Genomic DNA, 25,316 nt, shown 5'->3' with positions numbered 1-25,316 from the left:
TGCGAAGGACCCGGGCGGTTATTTTGAGCTGTTCGAATCGCGGAACCGGGCAGACCTTTACGAAGGACCCGGGCGATTGAATTGATTGAACCGTTTAAGCTGTTCTAATCGCGGAACCGGGACCTTTGTGAAGGACCCGGGCGATTAAACTGATTGAACGGATTAAGCTGATTGAACCGTGTGACCGTGGTGGTCCTTTACGAAGGACCCGGGCGGTTGTTTTGAGCTGTTTGAACCGTGTGACCGTCGTCCTTTACGAAGGACCTGGGCGGTTGTTTAGAGCTGTTCGAATCGCGGAACCGGGTAGACCTTTACGAAGGACCCGGGCGATTGAACCGATTGAACCGATTGAACCGCGCGGCCGCGGACCTTATTAAGGGACCCGGGCGATTAAACCGATTAAACTAATTGAACCGATTAAACCGAGCGACCGGGCAGACCTTTACGAAGGACCTGAGCGGTTATTTTAAGCGATTAGATGGACCTTTTTAAAGGCCCGGATTAATGGATTCGATGGATTGATTCTATTGGATTTTGGATCGATTTGTTCGGTTATTTTGGATCGATTTATTCGGTTATTTTGGATTGATTTTGACTGTTCTGAAGGCAGCTCTTTTGCTTCTTTTGCTCCTGAGGGCAGGAGCACACGAGAGGGAGCGCTATGTCACGGGCACGAATACGTAAGCGATACGCTTACGTGATCGGATTTATATTATAAATACGTGGCCTCCGAACCCCTCTTTAGGAGGAGGCCAGAGTTCAATTTTCACCTTGTTGACACCCCCCCACAGGGGTGATTTCTGTGCCCCTTTGCCCTGTGATACTCTTCTTTCACTCCGCGCGCGAACCTCCTGATATAAAGAGGTAAAGACCCTGGAGCAGATAGACACGTTTAAAGCCGTTAAGGGCCTCCTAGATAGCATACTACTACTAAGCCGGCCCCTCGATCTTATATAGGTATTTAAATATAAAGTCGATCTATCTAGCTACGTTACTAAATTCAAGGCACGCCTCTGCGTTCATAGTAATTAACAGCCTTAAAATCACCTGGATACCTACGCCTCCACCCTCGCAGGCAGGACCTTTAAAACGCTTATAGCTATTACTACCCACTTTAACCTAGAGACCCGCTAACTCGATGCCGTTAATACGTTCACGAACGCCCGCCTTAACGAAAAGGTCTATATAAGGGACCCCCCGGGATAGAATATCTTATAGGCCGTAGCAAACATCACTAACAAGGCCGGATTAAAGCCGTTAACAAAGCTCCTACGACCTATAAAAAGAGGCATCCACCGCCTACGCAGGGCGTTATACGGCCTACGAAGATCGCCTAAGTTATAGTATCAGGAACTCTTATCTATTTTAGGTATATACGGGCTAACGTAACTAAAGGAGGACGACTATGTCTTTAAAAACGATAAGCTGCTCGTCTTCTTTTATATAGATAATATCGTTCTACTATATCGTAAATAGCACGCCGCCGCTACCAAAGAATTAATTAAGCAGCTATAATAACGGTTCTAGGTTCGGGATTTAGGACCACTTAAGTAGTTCCTTGGTATTAGGGTTATACGCGATTATTAATATCGGAGGCTATAGTTATCGCTTAATAACTATATTAACGAAAAGATAAAGACGTTAAAGATCGAGATAGGCGGCCGTAGAGTATCTACGCCTCTTCCTTTTCCTGACGTTATAGAACCAAATAAGTAGCAGGCGTTAGAAGAGTCTATCCACCTATATCTTTAAAAGGTCGGATTAATTAACTACGCGGCTTATTAAACGAGGCCGGATATAGCTCGGGCTGCCTCTAGACTAGCTGAATTCGCTACTAACCTATCCAGTTAGCATCACGAAGCTACTAATAGGTGCCTTAAGTACCTCGGCTCGACGAGCGCCCTCTGCCTATCCTTTAGAGCATAGGATCTATTAAAAAACGCAGCCAAATTCGCTCTTTTCTATATAAGCGACGCCGCCTTCGCCGATAATCGTGAGACTCGGTATAGCTCGCAGGGATATATAACCATCCTTTTTAGAGGTCCTATCGACTAGAAGGCGAACAAGCAAACGAGCGTTATTATATCCAGCACCGAAGCAGAGCTCGTAGCTCTAAGCGTAGCCGCCCGCCAGTATATAGCCACGCTATGGTTAATAAAGGACTTAACGCTAGCCTTTAAAAAGGATCCTATCACTATCTTCTACGATAACGATTAAACACGGTAACTACTAGAGAGCCCTCGCTTATAGGTGACCTCGAAGTTAAAGTATCTTAATATCCACGCCCTATGGATCCGGTAAATCGTATAACGCCGAGAGATCGTGGTTAATTAGATCGCGACGAATAAGATAGTTAGCGATAGAATAATAAAGGCGTTATCTACGTAAAAGCACGTTACCTTCGTTAAGATGCTTGGAATGGAAAAGAGCCCTGCCGGCTTGGTTTGATCGGATTGATTACCACCGCCTTGACGGTGGTTTGAGCCGATTACTATCGACTTAACGGTGGTTTGGATTGGATTATGATCGCGATGATCGTTAGATTGACTATAATTATATGATAATTATCACGTTATTTTTAGTGTTAATTTGACCACTGCTTTGGGATCATAATAAGGCACGAGCTGTTCAATAAGCCGTTAACCTTTGGATTAATATCTAGGCTTAAAGACCCTAGATTTTTACGTTGTTTTTAAGCTTTAATTCGATCAGAACCGTCAGGATCAATCCTGCGGCTCTGGGGGGCTGTGTCAGGCATTTGTGCCTAAATGCCTCGATAGCCTGTTGGGTATATTCGCAGAGCCACGTTATACACTGCTCCGAATACGGCGGTACTTCTATTAGATGTATCATAGTGTCATTTCCCCTCTTTTGCCTATATATTTAACATCGTAGACTGGTACTCTTGTATAGTCTGCAATGAACACAAGTCACACTTCGTACGATATTAGTGTCCTGACATTATCTAATAAAAGATTTATTATGGTATATTATACGAGATTCTGCTTATAGTCCTTTTCGTAGACCGTATAATAATTAGAGTATTTACCAGGAGGACCCCCTTTTACCTCCTCTATAGCTATAAAGCTATTATACCTATTAAGACGACCTGCCTTACTTAGCGAGTGCTTAACTAGGGCCGCGTTAAGACCCCAGAGGAAGAGATATTATTACGCCTAAGGGCCTTCGCCTAGTTAGCAGCCGACCGGAGGACTATTACCGATATAGTTAATAAGTAACGGTAGTAGAAGACCGACTCTATTTACCGTTTAAGGGTTAGGACCCTGCGTAAATAAAAGCTCCGAGTAAGAGACTTTATCCTTATACACGATACTTAGCTAGCTATCGATATAAGCCGCGATAAGAAGCTATAGTACCGCTAGAATAGCCTATTTTATATTATATTATTTAATTAGGATAATAAGACCTTTAGGCTATCGACTTTATTAGGGGAAGAGCTCTAGGGTGTTATTTTTACTGCTAACCGCCTTAAGAAATTTATCTAAGATAAAGACGGATACTAGGAGCCGGAGGACTAGACGATACTAGAAAGGGACTACGCTAAAGAATTAACGATTATATACCCTGCCCGTGGTGTCCTTATCGATAAAGAGCTAGTTAAAGTACCCCTCCTCCTAGGTGAATCCACTAATAAAGATACTAGGGCCGAGGACGGTAAGCGTTAAGATAACGCAGATTCCCCTAATTAGACTATTAACGCACTCGTATAATAGTTAGCGAGACTTCGGGATATACTAGGCAAGTATTATAAGAGGTTGGAAGTAGAGCTCCGGAAGCCGACACAGTCGGGAAGAGTCGAAATCTATATCCCTAGAGATCCTGACTTTAACCTAAGTAAGTATAAGGACTATACTAGGACCTTATACTTTATTCTTTACTATTATTTCCTACCTAGTTAATATAATCATAGTAATACTATACTTAATAGGAGTTTTATATATAGTATTAAGGCTAAGGAAGGATATACACGGTATCCGTAAACGTGGACGCCGCTTTAATCCGGGTATAGGTCGGTAGTATACTCTATAATCGGAATCGGAGCCTTATACCTAAACTAGTAATAAAGGAATTCGACTAGAGATTTCTACTTGAGCCGCTATGGCGGGCTTATATTATATAGGTATACTACTGCTTTTAACGCTTCCGGCTATACCTTTTCTAGGAGCCTAGCGCCGTTAAGTATAGCGTTTATTTTATCCGTAATCTCCTTAATAAGGTATTTAATACCACTATTCGGTTCGTTAGTATAAGGGGGGGTCGTTTCCAGGTCGATGCCCTCCACTCCGCTCTAGTGCCTAAACCGCGTCTTTTTACCTAAAGGCAGCAGGCTAGGTTCGTTATCGGAGCGTAGTTTATAAATCGTAACCTGGAACTATCTCTTAACCCACCTCTTGAAGCTAAAAAGAACGCGGAACACCTTATCTGCTATTTTATATAGTAACGTTATAATAAAGGTCTAACCGCTATATTTATCCCTAAGGAAGACGGCCTACCTATCGCCGTTATAGCCGCTCGGAAAGTCTCTAATATCCTATAGGACGCGCTAAAAGGGGCGTAGTAAGCGATTCTCTAACTTCCTGCGTAAGATAACCCGAATTTAGTAGGTCGTCCTGCAGGTCTTATAGTTATCGTAGACTTTTACCACTACGCTAAAAAGGAATATCCCTTATAACGATAGGGTAAGTACTGCTTATATTAGTTATAATATACCCCTAGTCTATAAAGGAAGATCTTATACTTTAGAGGCTGATCTCGGATATATCACTATACTATGCCCCTAGGATAAAGCAGATCCTTAGGCCCTTAGCAGTATTAGTGGCTCGTATTCTTATACCTTAAAGTATCTCCTTGGCTAGGGTTATTTAAACGTGTTTCGAACCGGTGCGGTGTTCGGCGTGCGGGGAAGTTACAGGAACAGTCTAGTATCTATTCCTCCCGGGCTTATAACTGTCGCAGACTTTTACTACTACGCTAAAAAGGAATATCCCTTATAAGGATAGGGTAAGTACTGATTATATTGGTTGTGATAACAGTTACGCCGCTCGGTTCTAGAAATCTGCACGTTTCGGGCGTTCTTGACTAGTGCGCGGAGCGCCTTTAGCCTAAGATAACCTGCCCTAAGATGCTATAGATTCTGGATATCGATACGGGGACATAGAGGGTCGTGAGAAGGACGAAAGCGTGGTCTTAGTCGGTAAGCTACTACCATAAGCAGCTAGATAGGGTCTATACGGATCGGAATTACCCCCTAGCTTTTAGAGCCTAAACGGGAAGAAGAGAAGTACGAAGAAAGGGGCTTATATTTAAGGAAGGTAAGGTTATATCGACGGCTTATCTTTAATAAAATCTCGCTCTTTTTAGGCGTCCCGTAGCGTAAGGAGTAATCGTAGCCTTAGACCTAAATCCTAACCTTTCGTAGCAGAGCCTTTAAGACTATATTCGTGTAAAACCCCTTAATAACAGCCACCTTCTTTAGCGTTAAATCCACCTTCGAAGCTCCTTTAGCGCTATTAAAAATCCCTTGAAGTACTTAGGTACCGTGGCCTAAGATCGGAAAAAAGGTTATGCCGGCCTTAATATATTCGCTGTTAAACGGGACGAATATACCTGGTTCGAGGAGGTCGAGCGAGTTTACTAGATAGGTAGCTCCGTAGTTATTAAGTAAGGTGCTTTTTAAGAGCGGATATAAGCTAGGCGTTATAGTAGTGAAAATCTATATAGCTTAGTACTCTCTGTAGATTATATCGGATCTAGAGTAACTATAACGATATAACCTGGATAGGCGGGAGAGCTGCTACTTTTTAACGAATCCGCTTTAATAGTCTAGCCTAACTTTACTAGGTTTTCGCGCAGCTGCTTTTAATATAACTTCTAGTATACTGCTTAGATCTCTTCGCACCGGGCCTTATCTAGCTCGAGCGTTAAATCCAGGCTATTACCGGTAAGCGTGTATTTTAAATAATTATAATATAAGGGCTTCTACCGATAAGAGCGCTAATAGGGGTATATATAGTGCCGCTAACCCCCTTAACTGCTATTCTTTAGTTAATCGGAATAGCCGCTAAGCGTAGTATATATAGCTAAGCTGCTATAGGCGTTTATTTTTAAATCGTGGATAAAATCGATAAAGGACTAGCTATAATCGAGGATCTCGGGCTAGATATTCTTCCTACGATAATCGCCTAATTCGAGTAGCTTAGTAAAAGACTACTAGGGTATAAAGCGATAGATAGCTAGTATAAACTCGCGGATTACTAGAATCTTATCCACCTCTTTCTATCTATGGTTTCTGGCGCGCGATAATTAACGGATCTAAGCTTTATACTAAGCCTCCGGCTTAGTATTTCCGCGTTAGGTATCGTGTAGAATAGATCGGTAGTTATTCTGGATAGTTAATAGGATAGCGAGCTTACTAGGAGCGTAGGCGTCCTTAAGAGCTTTAAGTAGCTAGCGAATAGTATAGCGACCTTCGCGGATTATGGATATAAGCGGCTCTGCCTATATTACCGAGATAGCTTTAGAGATAGCTATCTTAAAGCCGGCGGCGTTAATAGTTTTTCGGATTAAAGATAGGATCGTTTCGAGCTTCCTAATAAGGGGCTAGTACTCCTTTCCCTTTAAATCCGAGGACTATAGCGCCCTAAGAGAGCTGCTTCGACTTTATTATCGGATAATAGCGTAACGGTCTTACCGCTATAGACCGTAAGGCGCTCGCGGATCTGGTACTCGGAAATAGGATTAAGGTCTGGCAGGATATCGGTGGACTAATTAGGCTTATCCAGATCGATTATATACTATATTATTAGTATACGAGCCGCGCCTCTAACCGTACAGTACTAGTCGATCTAATAGTTCGAGTATATAACCTTAGTTATATCCGAAGCGTTAACCGCGTGGTCGATTTCTAGGGTGTAGGCTATAGTGCTCGAAAATACAAAAGTAAGCGAGGTGTAGGTGTAGGGGAATAGGTGATATATAATAGAAGTGGATAGGGGATAACATAGATATAGAAAAGAGACGAAGGAATTATAACTCGGAACGATCTTTACGAGTAGTGGAAGTTATTAGTATACTGCTACTACCCGGGCTTATAACTATAACGTGAAGCTATGATTAACCGAACCGAGCTATAAAGATATAATAGATTGCCTTGATTCTATACCTTAGGCTTATAGGAGGCTGAGCTATATATATGCTATGCCTCGGCTAAATATAACTAATAGGAATCCCCGTCCAGTAGCCTGTTTTATCTATGAGCCATACCAGCTCTAGTGACTAATAATCCAGGAGCTCGGAGTCTAAAGACCGTGCTACGTAGCCGTATCGGTATAACTGTATTTATATAACCTATTTAGTTATATAATATTAATTATTCCGGTAACTCCCTTTACGGGCTTCGGTTTTACCGTAGTTCCATATCGTATATTCTAGGCATACTCGTTTAACTATCTTCTATCGACTAGGACTATAGAGTATCCCGAATCTCTGTAGACGCTTATCGGTTCTCCTAAGGGGGTGAATCTAATACCGATTTTATAGTATATATATCTCTTAAGTCCTTGTATTCTAGATACCTATACGTTAATAATTTCGTTAGGTTTAAATAAGAAATAACTGTTTAGAGTTTCCGGCTTAGGTGGTTTTTATGGTTTATTAGTTATCTTATCGGCTAGCTTATTAGCTGGTTCGTTAATTTATATCGTGATTATCGGTGGTTTATCGTTTTGCTTCGTAACTATCGGTGGTTAGGCAATTTCGCTTCCTATACCGTTATCCTAAATAGTATATTCTATATCCGATATCGATCTATCGTTTATCTCTCTTATCTCCTTAGGTTCCGGTTTCGTAAGCTATAGGGCAGTTTTATATAGGCCCTATCCCTTCGGTTTCTGGTCTATATAGATATTCGAGAACACGTGTTTAAATAGTTATATTCCGCTTAAGAAATATACTACGTATTTTCTATATTAGTGTGTTTATGGTTTCGGCCTAGTCGGTTCCTTCGGCTATATCCGTCTTCTCTAAGCAGGTATACGTCTTCGACTAGTTATAGAGGTGACTACGCCGCGGTTATACGCTTACCGGTTTATAGACTATATAGGAGTATAGCCGGTTCGGCCTAAGAAATAAGAATAATAGACGTTAATTTCGTTAACTAGTTCCTCCTCTTTAATCTTATAGAAGTATATTTCCTCTCCCTTACTAAGTACTTTATTAACTAAAATATATCCCTTTTCGCGTAGCTCCTCTTTATTATTAACTCTACCTAGGTTATCTATAGTTATATACACGATATATCTATCACGGTTACCGTTTCTGTTATTCACCCACTATCTTATATATCGTTAGTAGGGGCGTCGGTCCTTACGGAACCAGCGGCCTCCTTTATAGAACTACCAGCCTCTACAGCCGCGATTACTATAATTATCGCCGCTCCGGTAGCCCTAAAAAAACCTATCGCGGTTATCGAAATTACTAGAGTATAATTATCTATAACCGAAGTTATTATTATTAAAGCGGTTACCTTAGTTACCTTAGTTACCTCGATCTCCTCTAAAAGGTCCCCAATTTGCCGATTTATTTGCCTCCGCCGTTTTATCCGTTACGCTAGCGTCTACGTGGTACACGGTAAGTCTACCGGTCTATAGCTGCTATATATAGTTATTGGGGGTGTTTGCCTAGCTAGTCAAAGGAGGTCCTAGCTACTTAGCCCGAAATATACTATTTTATAGTTAATAACGCAGTAAGAGTTAATAGTTCGCTATCTAGTCTTTAATTTATAGGATAAACTCATCGAGGTGTCTATTTATATCTAGGCGGGCATAGATATCTCCTAATAAGGGGCGATACGATTCTAAATTTCCTACTAGACGTTAAGATTTATTCTAGTACTAGCGTCTAAAGCTCTATATAAGCAGGCGACTTAGTTTGCCTACTTAGCGAAAGCTTATCCGTTAATTATATCCCTAGCTATGAAGCGCACGTCAGCTATCTTTACTATTACCACCTTAGGGTTTATTTACTAATAACGGCGCAGAGCTACGTACTATCCGTCTAACGAATATCGCACTTCGCTACGCTACGTAGCGGTAAGGCTAGTTAGCTACTAGGAGGCGGCTTCTCCGATAAATAAAGCGTAGAGGTTAATCCGGGCTTCTTCGATTAAGTTAGGAGTGGTTACCTACTCTGTAATATTTTCTATAAACAGTTCGATATCGTGCTATAGCACTTTCTCGCTAGGTACCGATTAAGGTATTATAGTTAGTAATAGATGCTTTAGTGAGCTAAAAAAGCCGATTAATATTAGCTTATAGTGAAAAACGTGTAGATTATTAACTCCCTAAGAGTTACAGTTTATATCGTTACTATTACTTCCGCTAGCTACGTTATCGGTTACTACGGTTCTACTAGCGAAAACGCTTATTATCTACTAGCATTATTCTACGGATAGTATAATTACAGCTAGAGCTAGTGCGGGAGGCGGCGTTAAGTGCTATATTATTTACTATTAGGGTTCCTGCTAGTGGGTGCCTAAGCTAGAGGCCTATATTTCCTAGTTAATATCTATTCTAGTTATATAGTGTATTTAGTCTAGTGCTTATAAGGTTTCTTATAATTAATAGGGAGGTGGTATTTAGGCTAGGCTCTATAAGTCTGTATAGTTATAGTATAGGGGCGGCTAGTTAAAGGGGTTTTATATAAAGGGGGGTAGCGTTTCGGATTCGGTTAGATTTTATATAGAGGTAAAAGGGGTACAGGTAGGGGTCTAGAAAAGTGGTCTGCGTGGTGCGTTAATATTAAGGGCTATTAATTAATTATTAACTAATTATAGTCTATTCTTAAGCGAAGGTTACCGTCTATATCGTTCCACTGCCTATTTACCTATTAATAGAATTTCTTAAGGGGTCTGACTAGTCTGCCTTAAGTGTATCCTGCTAGGATATCTGCTTCTACTAATATTAAGTTATCTAAGAATAGTTACGAGCATCGCTTTTACTGCCTAGTTATCGGTTTCCTACTACGGTAGGAAAGTCGGTCCTGCGTCTATAGCTCTGCTTCTATTACTGCGTCTATTAGTACAATATTCTCTTTCGGCTCTATTCCGTAGTACGGTTGCCTCTTAGTGAATAATAGAGATTACTCCGTCTAGCAGTTATTATTATCTCGCCTACTCGGGCTTAGCTTATATAAATCTATGGATTTAGAAAAGCTCTCTCTTAGCGGTTATTAGAGGTTCTATTTATAGTCTAACTCTTAAATAACGGAGTTATAGGCAGGAAAGTTTATAGGGGAAAATAAAGGGTATTCGTCCTTTCCTAGGAACGTGGCTGTATAGAACGATAACGATCCTGGCTTCCGATCTAACCGTAAGGGGTGCCTATAACGTAACCAGGTGGTGTATTCGTTAACGACGCTCTTAATATCCGGTAATTTAGTCTTATCTTCTTCCGTTAATATTATAGAAAACCGGGCTTCCGACCACTCCTAGGAAATTAATCCGATCGCGTTAAAAAATCCGTTAAGCTAGTCTATCTTCGAATCGATTACGCGAACTTAATACGTCTTTGCCTCTTTATATAACTTAAGGAAGTCGTTAAGCTAGCGTTAGTAAGGCATCTTCCTAATAGATTATATATAATCGTCCTAACGGCGCTTAATAAATAATCTCTGGGTAGCGTTAGTGGGTTTAAGACGTGCCTTTAGGATTCGTAGGATCTCTTTTAGGTTGTCTTTACCGGCGAAGGACTCTATAAGGCTCCGGTCTATAGTAGTGGTGATATAATCTAGTACCGTCTTAATGGCGGCTTTTTCCTGCTTATATTCGTTATAGGCGAAGACCTATAGCTTATATCTTTAATCCTAATTTTCGTTATCTTTGCTTATGGTAGGAGGGTTAACCTTTTAGAGGCGTTATAAACGTTTAGTATCGTTAAGATCCGGATCTATAAGCTTCGTAACCTTATTAGATAAGGCGACTTCTATTACACGTAGATACAACTAGTACTAGTCCTTAGAGGAGGTTAGTATAACTAAGGTTATCGTGACGGCGTGGACGGGCAGTTAATTAGATAGAGTGGAAGAAGGAGAAGGAAAAGGAGAAGGAGGAGGAGGAATAGATAGAGGCGGTTAAAGGGGTTAGTGATAATAGGCAGGCGGACGGGCTAGTAGATAACTCTATCCGTAACAGAGCAGGGACTTAAAAAGAGGCTTTATCGTAACGATTAAGAGCTTTAAGAAGAGGGCTTTAAAAAAGAGGCAGAAGAGGGAGAGGCCATAACGTCTATAACTATTAGATTAACCGGAATAGAGGCGTATCACCAGAACGCCGGGCTTATAACTATCAGGATACTAATATCGTACGAAGTGTGACTTATATTTATTGCAGACTATAAAAGAGTATCAGTCCATGATATTAAATATATAGACAAAAGAGAGGAAATAACACTGTAATACATCTAATAGAAGTACCGCTGTATTCGGAGCAGTGTGTGACGTGGCTCTGCGAATATACCTAGCAGGATATCGGGGCATTTAGGCACAAATGCCTGACATCTAGTTTAGCTAATGTCAGGACACTAATATCGTATAAAGCGTGACTTGTGTTTTCTTATACTCACTAAGCCTAGACCCGTAAAGGGCGGTTAAGAGATTTTATACCTCTACTATACGTATCGACTTTTTTAGTTGTTTGTCTATTGGTTTTCGCCCCTAAAAGACCTTTATAGTATGTTAGTGGCCTACGGCCCTAATATGTTAAATAATTATTATCGGAGCGGTACCTCTTTTATATAGAGAATTAATTAAAATAGATATCACTTTTGGACGAAACCTACGACCTGAACGTGCGTCTCCCTTCTCGTAAACTATGAGTACCGGTATTTGTACGCCCCCTGTTCGGTATTTGCTGTCCACTTAACCCTAAATAAGAAGGTAACGCGAGCGTGTGTATAAGTAAGATCTTAGCTATAAGTATTATATACCTGTATATAGTAGAGTAGGTAATCAGGATTACGTGATATATAATAAGGTCACGTGACTAGGATATTAGGATTATATAATATATAATAAGATTATATAACTAGGGTATTAAGATTACGTGATATTTAATAAGGTTACGTGACTAGGGTATTAAGATTATATAATATATAATAAAGTCATATAACTAGGGTATTAGGATTATATAGTGTATAATATAGTTATATAACTAGGGCATTATAATTATATAATATATAATAAAGTTATATAACTAGGGTATTAGGATTATATAATATATAATAAGGTACCTAGTATAAGGATATTATATATTCTTAATACCTTAGGGTTAATAAATACAGAGGCAGAAATAGTGGTAATTTAGTGGCTTAAGATATTTGGTTTTGGTTATAGAGATTAAGGCTTATCGTGAGGTACAGGTACGCAGCATATAGGGCTAAGATCTTGCTTATGCACGCGGTCGCGTAACCTTCTAAAAATGGATTGAGTGGACAGCAAATACCGAACAGGGGGCGTACAAATACCGGTACTCTGCTGCCACGTCCATAGGCAATGACCGAATATATAACGCGCTCGTAGTATAGGTTATAGAATAAAATCTTAAGGCCCTTCTAACTCTAGAGCCGTACCTATCCTTTTAGAATCTAATAAATAATTATTTAATAATACATATTAGGTAAGTAATTATTATAAAATCTTTTATATAGTATTTATAGTATATTATTATAAAAGAAGGTATTATATATATTATAAGATAATATACTATATAATTATAAGAATACTAGGATTTTTTAGAATATTATAGTTAATATAATAATACTCAGAATATATATTAAAATACTATAATTTTAATTATTAGTAGCAGTATATTTGTTATTAAGTATATAATATATTTAAGCCAGGTATACCAATCCAGTTAGTAATAAGAACAGATATATATTAATTCTATAATAGTTACTTATTACATTAGGAGTCTATTTAAATTTATATAAGGAGCTAGCTTTAAGTAGGGGCTATATATAACCTAATAGACTATATTTTTAAAGACTTATAATTGTATATATTTCTATAGGAATATCATAGTATTATTTCCTAAATAATATAGTACTTAAAGGCCCCTGTAAAAGGAAAGAGGGAGGGAGGGAGAATATAATACTATCATCTTTTAAATAGTATAGTGGGAATATAATACTATTAGCTTTTAAATAATATAGTACTTTAAAGGCCCCCGTAGAAGGGAGAAGGGAGGGGGAGGGAGGGGGAGGGGGAGTATAATACTACTATTTCTTAAATCATATAAAAGGAAAGGGAGAGGAAGAGGGGGAGAGAGAGGGAATATGATACTACTATCTTTTAAATAATATAGTAGGAATATAATACTATTATCTGTTAAATAATATAATACTTTACAAGTTCCCGTAGAAGGAATAGGGGAGAGGGAGAGAGGGGGAGGGGAATATATTACTACTATCTCTTAAATAATATAGTACTTTAAAAGCTTCCGTAGAAGAAGGGGCAGATATAATACTATTATCTTTTAAAGAATATATTACTTTCAAAGCCCCGGTGAAGGGGGTAAGTGGAGGGGAGTAGGGGGTAGGGAGAGAGTAAGATAATTTTATTTATTTATTTATTACTTCTTACTCCACTATCTTATATAGTCTAGGAGCCAGAATTCTGACTATACGGTCCTTCTCCGATACCTATAGGGGGGAAAACCGCAGTATAAGACTTAGGGAACTAGTATAAGACTTAGATAAAGGTTCGAGTTATTCCGACTATACCACTTGGTTATTCCGACTGTAGTTTAGACCTAGACCCTTCGTAATCTTCCTACCAATCTTCCTCATTAATCTATATCGTCAATCTAGTCGTCAATCTAGTCGTCAATCTACGTCGTCAATCTATAGATACAGGCAGCGCGTTCCGTTACCTCGTTATATAAAGAACAAGATAGCCGCGGTCGCGTGGGCGTGGGTGTGGACGTGGAAGACAAAGAGGAAGATGAAGACGAAGACAAAGACAAAGGAGTTACTGCTACAGCTGCTACTAGCTCGATCGAACGAACAAGCTATCCGTTAATTAAGTCCGAGAGATCAAATTAATAAACAAAAACGTCGAAGTGGTTTGTGACCGTGGTTACGAAGGGTCTATGTCTGAACTATAGTCGGAATAACCAAGTGGTATAGTCGGAATAACTCGAACCTAGATAAAACCCCCTCTACTCCTATCTTTTATGGATTAGTGCCTTATACAGGTACTATAGCGGCCCTATTGCTAACTTATCTACTAATACAAAACTCGCGGCTTCTATATAAGAAAGCCTATAACGTTACCTATAGCGGCTTTAAAGCCGACTACGTGCTTAATTAACGGCGCGCGCGTAATTATCCTCTTTTTGTTTTTATGCCCTGTGGGCCCTAGGGCTAGCCCCTACGGGCCCACTATAGGCTAGTATATACGCTTCCTAGGGTTTAAAGCTCCTAAGCTTCCCTGCTCTTTCTATAGCAATAGGTAGGGCTAATATAGGCTATATACCTATATAAAACGGTTCTATAATAGCGTAAAAGGCTACCTCCGTATCGTGGAAGTAACGCCGTGTACTTTTATTTACGCGCTTAGGGACGGCGCGATACCGTCTTCTTATTTTCTATAGTAGGGCGACTAACTCCCCCGTGGCACCTGTTATCGACTAGTGAAGCCGGGCGGAAGGTAGGTCTAATAGACCCCCTGTTTAACCCTTATCTACGTGCCAAGGCAGATAAGGGCCCCTAAGAATAGATTCCGAGTAGCAAAAAAAAGAAAAGGGGTTCCTTCTTTACGTGCGCCTCTAGCCGGATTGGAACCGACCCAGTCACCTTAACTATATACCAGGTATACCACCACTATACTATAAAGGCGAGTAAGATAATATTTACTATAGTAGGAGCCTACTTAAATTCATCGTTTAAGGAGCCAGCCTAAAACGAGGGTCGCGCCTAAAGGGGAGCTTTAGCGTACTCTATTATATATTAAAAATAATCTAATTAATTATAAAGAAAACTAACTATTTTTGTATTTTTAAGTAATATCATATTATTAGAAACCGACTTATAAGCGTATAAGGGAATCCGAGTATATATATTTTAAACCAGCTATTCTATAGTAGCGGTTATTATTAAGACTTTTAAAGAGTTATTTAACTTATTCCTATATTTATGTAGTTACTATAATAGTATTTTTTTTTCTTATTCGTAAGTAGTTAATTATTATTAGTTAATATTAGAAATAAAGATAATTAATTAATATATTACATCTTATAATCTGAAATAATCCAAAGAAAAGAATATTATTTAGCTTTAAAATTAAAGGACAGGCTTAATTACTAGTATATAACCTTTATATTAAAAAGCTAAAATATCTACTATATATTAAAAATAATCTAATTAATTATAAGACTAACTAATTACGTTATACTAAAGAAAGCCGAAGCCGTCACTATACAGAACGGCTCTGCGTAGGGCTAAAATAAATAACTAACTAATAGGCTAGCCGAAAGGAAAGGTCAGACTTATCTCGAGTCCGTATCTAGAGCTAAGGGTCCCGAGGAGACGGTCGCCGGGCGTTTAGAAGGGTCGGCAGTGGTCTGATTAGGGGAGCGAATAGCTATAGACAAGCAGGCGGGCCTACGGTCGGCCTTTCTGGATCGTTTAGATAACCGAAAAAGGAAGGATACTATAAATTATAATTATAATAGGTAATAGGTAACGATTATAAAAGATCAGATAAAAAGCTAGCTAGATATAGTGGGTCTATTCCGAAGAATAGCCGCAGATAGACCAGGTCCCTAGGACCGTGTATATAGTCACGTGATATCTATAGCGTCCTGACCCTAAACACGGGTCTGCCTCTCTATAATCGGTCCTAAATTATTAAGCCGCGCCTTGTGGTCTTAAGAATTTTAATATAAATAAACATAAACAGTAACTATTTTAAATATATCTCTATTACCCCAATTAGGATATCTATAAGCAGTCCAGTAATAGTCCTTTATTCCTCGCGCGTGTATTCCTAAAGACGCCTCTCGAAGACACGGGCTCGAAGGATAGTAACCTTATAGATAGAGGTAACCTTATAGGTTCTTCGTATATAAGCTAGGCGGGGGCGGCGGCTTCCTCGGTTCCGTATAAGGAATAAGCAACGCGACGGCGGTAAATAGGCGGCGGCCATAGCGTATTCTTTACAAAGACTATAATAATAAACGTATACACAGGGCAGGCGGCGGCCTCTTCTATTTCTAGTTATAACTATAGGAATAAGGCGGCGGCCTTAGTAAAAGATCAATAATATAAAACGCAGAACCAGGTAGAAATAGCTGTAAAGATCATAGCAGGAGAATTAACGGCGTAGCTCGTAAAAGCAGGTAATAAAAAGTCTCGAGGTCTATAGACTAATTAGGATTTCGGAACTATATATTCTCGGGTCTATCAAGGTAACCCTATAACTAGAAGGAACGACTACCCTAGTATCATAATAAAGGCAGTCGCAGGCCAGCCTTCCTAAAGATATTCGGGATAATAAAGCAGTTAGTAAAGGAATATATTCTAACCAGAATAGGGTCACTATAAAGGACGATATTTTAGGATAGGAAATTAAAGGGAGGAACGTAACAGGCAGATTAGGCTAGAGTCATAATGGAGTTATTCGAGGGATCGGGGCCGGAGAGGATATAGAGAATATTAGGTCGGAGGAAAACCCGGGAATATTAGATTAGAATTAAGGTTTCCGGGACGGAAACTATAAAGACGGGGCGCCCTATTAGGTGCGGGACCTCCGGTACCTAAGTACCGTATAGTTACGAGTCACGATAGGGTTCTAGACCGGCGTAGATTACGGATAACTACGGAGTACCCGGTCTGGTACCTAACTCGACGTAGGCTATAAAATAGTCGGCACCGGGGTATAAGTCGAGTTATCGCTACGAGCTAATAGATAGTAATCAATTAGGCAGAATAGACTCTCGCGCTAGACGAAAGCTAGCTAGTATATATATAAGAAAGGATAGATAGCCGCCCTTAGGATAAGGAGGCTAGCGATTAATTTAACTCTTTAGCACCCCCTACCTTCTAACTTAAGTATAATCACGTTCTAACCACTAAGTGCCTTGTCCTGATTATCTCTTTACTCTTCGCGATTACTCACTTAATCTATTAATTGCATTATATATTCTCGGGGTCTATAAGAAGATTATAAGCGACGGGCCTATATAAAAGTATCTCGGCATTTCTATATCTCTTATAGAGTATATCTATCTCTTTTTACTGCCTAGATTAAGGTAAGCAGTCTATTTCGGTTCGTAGGCGTAAAGCATATAGGTCGGATCTTTTTAGTGGTGGCGTGACACGGTATATAAGAGGGTCGGTTCGTCGGTTCCTTTATAGAGTCGATAAGCGAAGAACGGGATCGGGTCTTGTAGCAGGAATTAGTAGGCTCTTCGAGGCGGTAGTATCGTGGCGAGGCTTAAAGGAATAGGAAGAAAAAGAGTAGTACGATCGATAGGATAAACTAGGTTAATTGGATTAGTAAGATTGATCGAATTAATTATAGGTAGGCGGATTAGGCTTACACCGATTAAAGGAATAAAGATATCGGGCGAAGGAGAGTAGTAAAAAGAGTAAGAAAAAGAGAGGGAAAAGGGTAAGCAGGATAAGCTTATAGTTATTGTGAATAATTCTCGATAATCCAGGATATATTAGTTATCGTGGATAACCTCCGTATATATTAAGAATATAGTAACTAACTTAGAAAAGAAGAAAGAGAGGAAGAGATAGGGAAGAAGCAGATATATATAGAAAAAGGAATAAAGAAGAGAAGGATATTGTATCACGCAGTAGACTTAAGGTAAGCTTTCTGCATTACGTAGCAGACTTAATATAAGCTTTCTACCTTACGCAATAGCTTACTATTACGTAGTACACTGCGTTGCATGATGCAATAGACATCTTCTCTTCTCGTATTTCATATTAGTAACCTTATATATTAATAATCAAGCCATAAATGCTTTATTAATATTATTAATATATATATAGGTTAGTATATAGATATATATATCTTTATGCTCCTTATTTTTCTGCCTATAACTATATAATAGTTATTAATAGCGGATATTAACACCCCCTCCTAAGCCAGACAATCTAGCTTAGATAGCATTTATTGCTAAATTAATAGGTGCTAAAAAGGGTATTAAGGCTCTTCTTCTCGACTTTCTTTCTTTTTATATAAAGAATAAGTGCATAGCATTTTATGCATACTATAGGGGAAAAAAGTATTAAAGAACCCCTTTTTAATCTAAGAAAATCTCCTTAAAAGGTAGATAATTCTTTAACTTAGGCAAAAACCCTTATAATAGGGAGAAAATACCCTAAGCATAATAGTAGGAAAACCTATAGGGAAACCCTATACAGGTAAAAAACCTACTTCTGAGAAAGATCTCTTATAATCTAAGCAAGAGATCCTAGGACTTTTTAAGATAGGAAAAAACTCTAAAAATCCTTATACCTAGGTAAAAACCCTATAATTTGGGTAAAAACCTTCTAGTTTAGAATGTGGAAAAACTATATGGTGAAAAACCCACTAAGCCTTTGATAATAGGAAAAAGGTTGAAAGTCTATATAGTGGGAAAACCTAGAAAGGTTATAACCCACTACCCCCTGATAATAGCCTTTTTAATTTAATGATATAGGTTATTAATAAAAGCTTGTAACTCTGCGAGTTTAGTTAGAAATGCTTATATACCAGTTATGGTCTTATGTTATATAATTAACAGCCCTGGTTATAATGATAATACCGTAATAAATATACGTTTATTATATTCCTATTATAATACAAATGCTAACCGCGATTATATTAACTGTTAATATTTTTATGGTTTTCAGAGATTTTAAGTAAATCTATTAGCCCCCTCGTAATCTTATAAGATAATAATGGGTTAATTGGCTTTTCTATACCCGAATCTAAAATAAGATCCTCTTAAGTACAGATTTTAAGAACTCTTAGGCAGTGACTAAATATATATATGCGTCTTATATAGTCTATATCAGGATAGGCTTTTGCCTTAGCCCTCTTATAAAGCCATAAAATGGTCTTTGAACGGGTTACTTTAATAGCTAGTATATAGATACTGCATAGACTGATATTAGTCTATTTTGCAATACTAGGTAAAGTAAGGCACCTATTTCCTATTAATATATTTTATATCGGCCTTATATACTTCTTTTTATAAAAGGAAATAAAGTATTGAAGAAAGGCGAAGCCGTTACTGTGCAGAACGGCTCCGCGTAGGGCCAAACAAACAACCAACTAATAGGCTAGCCGAAAGGAAGGTTTAGGCTTGTCACGGGTCCGTATCTAGAGCTAAGGGTTCTGATAAGACGGTCGCCGGGCCTCTAGAAGGGTCGGCAGTGGTCTGATTAGGGGAACGAATAGCTAGATAGGTAGGCGGGCCTACGGTCGGCTCTTCTGGATCGTCTAGATATCCGGAAAAGGAAGGATAATATAAATTATGATTATAATAGGTGATAGGTGATGATCGTGAAAGATCGGACGAAAAAGCTAGCTAGATATAGTGGGTCTATTCCGAAGAATAGCCGTATATAAGACCAGATCTCTGGGACCGCGTACGTGGTTACGTGATATCTATGACGTCCAGACCCGGAACACGGGTCTGCCCCTTTATAATCGGCCCTAAATTATTAAGCCACGCCCTCGAGGTCTTGATAATTTTAACATAAACATAAACAAGTAATCGAATAACCGACTTAACTAGCCTAAATATATCTCTATTGCCCTGATCAGGGTATCTATAAGCAGTCTAACTATAGTTTCCGTATCTTTCCTCGCGCGTGTGTATTCCTGTAGACGTCTCTTAAAGACGCGGGCTCGAAGGACGGTGACCTTAAAGACGTAGAGGTGACCTCGTAGGTCCTTTGTACGTAAGCTAGGCGGCGGCGGCGGCTTCCTCGGTTCCTGGTTATAACTATAGGAATAAGTAACGCGGCGGCGGTAGTGGGCGGCAGTAAATAGGCGGCGGCCCTAGCGTATTCTTTAAGAAGACCGTGACGTAGAAGACGTGACCGTGAACGCGCACGCAGGGCAGGCGGCGGCGGCCTCTTTAGTTCCTGGTCGTGACCATAGGAATAAGGTAACGCGGCGGCGGCGGTAGTAAATAGGCGGCGGCGGTAGTAAATAGGCGGCGGCCCTAGTAAAAGATTAACGACGCAGAACGCAGAACTAGGCGACGGCGTAGAGTATATCTATCTCTTTCTACTACCTAGATTAAGGCAGGCAGTCAACTCCGGTTCATAGGCATAAAGCACGCAGGTTGGATCTTTTTATAGTATAGCACGGCACGCAGGAAGGCAGGTCGGTTTATCGGTTTATTCGTAGAGTCGGTGGGCGAAGAATAGAACCGGGGCTCGCGGCAGGACTCTTCGAGGCGGCAGAATTCGTGGCCGGGCTCGAAGGAATAGGAAGAAGAAGAGCAGGATTAACGGGATTAACTATAGGTAGGCGGATTAGGCTCGGGCCGATTAGAGGAATAAAGATATCGGGAAAAGAAGAGTAGTAAAAAAAGAGTGGGGAAAAGAGGAAAAGGGGAAAAGAGGAAAAGCTCGTGGTGACTCTGCCGGCAGAAAACGGTAGGTAGGATTAAGATCTAAATAAGTAGGCGGTAGGAATAGTGGCTAACTAACCCATATATAACTTAATAACTAGCTGGCTAAATTAATTAAAATCAGAGCCGTTCGATTACTCTTCTTCGGATTAGGCTAACGTGGTTATAAGCAAAAGAAACGGTGAAAAACTATAAAAGATATAGTCTAACGAAGAGGTAAAAAGAAAAGCTAAAAAATCCGTGTAGGCGGCTCCTATAGACTTATAGGCTAGACTAATTTAGTAGGTTGCTCCTAGAGACTTATAGGCTGGGCCCTGGGCCTAGTTGTTTATCGGCCCTAAAGCTATACGAAGAAGCTCCTGCGCGTATAGCTTTCTAAAAAGGAAAAGAAGAAAAGGGAATAAAAATCGGGCAGGGTGAAATCGGGGGAGGGCAGGACTCTATATCTATCGGCCCTAAAGCTATACGAAAATGGCCCCCTTAAGGGCAGCTTTCTAAATAACCTAAAAAAAACAAAAACAAAAATAAGAAGGGCAGAAATAATAGATCCTGATTAGGCTAACGGAGCAGCTTCGGAAAAAGAAATCCGGTCGCAGGGCATAATCAAAAAGAGACGCGGCCCTAGATTCGAACCTATGATCGTTAGAAGACGCGGCCCCCGTTAGGAACTAGAAAAGCTCCTACGGCTCTATAAACGACTTCTGCTTCCGAAAACGATTCTGTTGCCCTGATTAGGTAAAGGAATAGGTGGACGGAAAATGAGGAAAAGGAAAAAGGGAAAGGAGGCGGGAAAAGGAAAGGGGAAAAAGGGAAAAGAGGTAGGTGGAGGGAGGAAGATAGTAAGGAAAATAGTATTAAAAATCCCCTTGGCCCTAGAGGTAAATCCACGAAGACGCGGCCCCCGTTAAGAACTAGAAAAAGCTTTTATAATTTGATAAATGTCTTTGTCTCCCGAAAACGATTACGTTAACGCCTAATTATAAAGGCCCTGCTTTCGCTATACCTTTACTTCTATCGTCTTTATTACCTGCTATAAAGCTTAGATCTCCACCTTCTTTACTTCCTTTTCTAGGGAGCTACCGAATATCTCTTTAATATATGGCCGGCTTCGGCTATAGTAGCCTATATACCACTATGGATAAGGATTTTCGAAGCTATCGGGTAGCAGGAAACCCGTTTACTTAGGTAGGCGGGTAAGGAGGTTAACGAACGGGTTAGTAGTGACGGTCTTTACGGCAGGAGGCAGGCCTATAATATATCGGCGTTCCTTTTTGTTGGCCTTTTCCGTATACTTATCGATCTATGCCTATATTTCCTCTTCTAAGCCCGGAGGTAGGCGGGAGGGGGCGGTAGGAACGGCGGGAGGGGCGGTGGCGGCGGTAACGGCAGGTTCCTTTATCACGGAGTCCACAGGAGGACTCTTCGGAACTATAGAGCTAACGGGGCTCTTTTTAACGGCGGGCGCGGTAGAGCTAGCACGGGAGCTCTGCGGCAGAATAGCGGGAGTAGTAGAGTCCACGGGAGGACTCTTTTCCACTAAAGGAACGGTAGGCGTCTTCTTCTCCTTTATAGAGTCCACGGGAGGACTCTAGACTAAAGGGATAGCGGGAGGGGTGGTAGCGGTAACGGTAATAGCAGGTTTATTCGCCACGGAGTCTATAGTTAAGGGACTCTTCGGAACTAGTACCACGGAATCGGTGGAGGCAGGGGAGCTCTTCGAAGTCTCAGGCGCTATAGAGCTAGTATAGGAGCTCGGCGCCGGAATAACGGGATTAACGGACTTAACGCGCCAGTTCGTCTAAAGCGCGGAGCTATCACGAGAGCTCTTCCGGATCTTCTTTTCCGGGCACCTACGCCGACGGTGGCTATCCTGACCGTAGGAATAATACCTGATTAGGCGAATAGGATCGTGCCGGGCGGCGGAACTCTTCTGCTAAACGGCGGGAGGACTCGGTTTCTGACTCTTCCGTGGAGTCGTACTTCTGCCGCGGCGGCGGCTCTTCCGACTACTGCTTCGGCTGCGTTTATATGGACTACCCGGAACGGTGGGCGGCCCACGGGTAATAACGTTACCGTTAGTCTAATTAGACGAACAGGAAGTAAACAGTAAAGAGATATCACGGCTAAACCTTAGAGTGTAAAGCTCTTTTAAAGCTGCCTCGTACGCCTTTAGCGTAACTCTCGCGACGACCTTAAAATAGGAGGTTAAGCCGATTAGGTAAAACAGAAACGTATCCTACGCGCGACCACCTTAAGGAGGCTGACCGTCCCGGTATTGGATCCTCCTCTTACGACGCTAAGGCGTCCTCCTCTTATATTAGGACTATTAATCTATAGGCAGTCTCTGCGTCGGATTAGACTGTTCTTTCTAAGTAGGTAGTCTCTACTCTTCCGGATCCGTGGTACTCGGGACCGTCGAACCGGATCTTTAGGACTATTAGTGCGTAAGTAGTCTCTACGTTGGGATAGACAATTAATCTATATGCAGTCTCTGCGTCGGGATGGTTTATAGCTATTACTAATAAGCAGGCAGCCTCTGCTCTTCCGAAGCACTATCAGGATCGCTCTTCCGGAGACTCGGGCCCTAAGAAACTGTTTTTGGTGTTTTTGTTATATATAGTGTTTGTATTGTTTTTATGGTTATTACTATATTATATCCGGAATCTGAACTCGTATCGTAACCTTATCTTTCTTCTTTTCTGGTGCCCACGTAACGCGCTATTCTTCCGGGCCTTGACTTAAGCCCTTCGGCCGTTATTAGAGGGTAATCTATGACTAAAACTATGCTATATCTAAAGCCGAACTATATCCGAAGCTATATCGTAACTAAAGCTATATCGTATCCAAAACTATATCGAAATCGAAGCTATGCCGTATCTAAAACTGTATCCTAACCGAAGCTATATCGTAACCGAAACTCAAGACTCAAGACCAAAGACTTAAAGGGAAAACCGTGACCGTATCACTAACTAATACTATTAATAGGCCGTTTATTTAGGCAGGCCGGAACTACCTTTATACGCAGGAATCCCCACGCTAATTATATCCGCCTCCGAGCACTAATTAAAGAAAGGCGAAGCCGTTACTATGCAGAACGGCTCCCCGTAGGGCTAAATAAATAACTAACTAATAGGCTAGCCGAAAGGAAGGGTTAGGCTTATCACGGGTCCGTATCTAGAGCTAAGGGTCCCGATAAGACGGTTGCCGGGCCTTTAGAAGGGTCGGTAGTGGTCTAATTAGGGGAACGAATAGCTAGATAGGCAGGCGGGCCTATAGTCGGCTCTTCTGGATCGTCTAGATAGCCGGAAAAGGAAGGATAATACAAATTGTGATTATGATGGGTGATAGGTGATGATCGTGAAAGATCGGACGAAAAAGCTAGCTAGATATAGTGGGTCTATTCCGAAGAATAGCCGTATATAAGACCAGATCTCTGGGACCGCGTACGTGGTTACGTGATATCCATGACGTCCAGACCCGGAACACGGGTCTGCCCCTCTATAGTATTCTTTGAGTAATAATAGGAGTATATGCCGTTAAAGACTTGAGTTATATGCTACTATAACTTTTAGATAGTATAGGCTTATACCTTCCTTTCGGAATTAATAGTAGTTTAATAGCCTGAACTGGTCTTTTAAAACTCCCTATAGATAGGGATAGAGCCTTTTATAAGTATATAACTTATTATTAAGTCTTTTTATAGCAGGACTTATAATGTTTTAGGCAGCTTTACTTTAGAGGATACCATATGTCCCAGAATACTAGGAACTTTATCAGATAATTACGCCAGTGATATAGGCTTTTATAGCCCGAATAATGCCTTGTTTTTAGCCTGTAATAACGGCTTTAAGCCTTATAATAGTCATAAAGACTATTAGATTATATAAGTAACTTAATATTTATTTTAGTATATATATACTGTATAGTGTATATTAGCTGCTTTGCGTATACTCGCTGTTTGAGTTTGTAGCAAATTATAGCTGTGTAGTATCCAACCGAGATAAACTCTAAGGATATAGGTTAACATATAGCTAGATGCTTTATAGGTGACTAACTATAGTTTTAAGATACGAAAGTGCCTCTTTTCAAAACTATATATAACCCACCGGGCCTTTATATTGGCTTTCCAGTATAAACGCATTTAATATATCTTCTAGACCTACCACCCCCTTCTAGGTGTACAGGTAGCGTTATATCCTCTTTAGGAGATTGTATATATATAATATACGAGGTATTCCAGATTTTTCTTCGACTCTTAGCTTCTGTAGCCTCTATCGTTTATAATTTATTCGGGCTTTTATAGGCTTTGCTTTAGATAACTGGTTCGTATATGATTTGCAGTAAAGAGTAAATTCTCTATAATAAACTGCTAAAGACTTCCTTAAAGGGTATCTTCTGATTAATATAGTAAGGCCTTACTTTTTAGATCGTAATCTGAGCTTTAGGACTCAGAGATAAAGTCTATATAGCTTCTCTTTTAGAAAAAAGACAGAAGCACCACTCCTAGATTAACTGGAGGTTGTCTGGAACTTAGAAATGCCTTTTTTACCTCTTATATTCATAGATATATAGAGGAATTTTAACGATCCTATTAATACGACGGGTTTTTTTGTAGGAGACTAAGTCTCGGTTGGAGCCCTGATGCCGCTAT

At 40.2% G+C, this 25,316-nt stretch overlaps 1 protein-coding gene and 1 non-coding gene across 2 annotated transcripts; both read right to left on the bottom strand.

Annotated features, from left to right (window-relative positions):
• Positions 1-501: 501 nt before the first annotated feature.
• ACRALDRAFT_2016243 (uncharacterized protein) lies at positions 502-20,356 on the bottom strand (the record flags this gene model as incomplete). The annotated part of the gene is made up of 7 exons (XM_071019835.1): positions 502-524; positions 597-659; positions 771-800; positions 2,716-2,745; positions 2,904-2,914; positions 11,839-11,851; positions 20,347-20,356. 7 exons carry the CDS (start codon positions 20,354-20,356, stop codon positions 502-504), a joined length of 180 nt encoding a protein of 59 aa, XP_070880239.1.
• ACRALDRAFT_t33 lies at positions 14,841-14,915 on the bottom strand. Its single transcript has one exon. It is a non-coding gene; the product is annotated as a tRNA-OTHER (tRNA).
• Positions 20,357-25,316: the final 4,960 nt, after the last annotated feature.

The sequence above is a fragment of the Sodiomyces alcalophilus genome (genome assembly GCF_042370955.1).
Source record: "Sodiomyces alcalophilus JCM 7366 unplaced genomic scaffold ACRALscaffold_1, whole genome shotgun sequence".
NCBI lineage: Eukaryota > Fungi > Ascomycota > Sordariomycetes > Glomerellales > Plectosphaerellaceae > Sodiomyces > Sodiomyces alcalophilus.
Note: the sequence above shows the minus strand (reverse complement) of the source record. Positions and strands in the feature narration are given on the sequence as shown.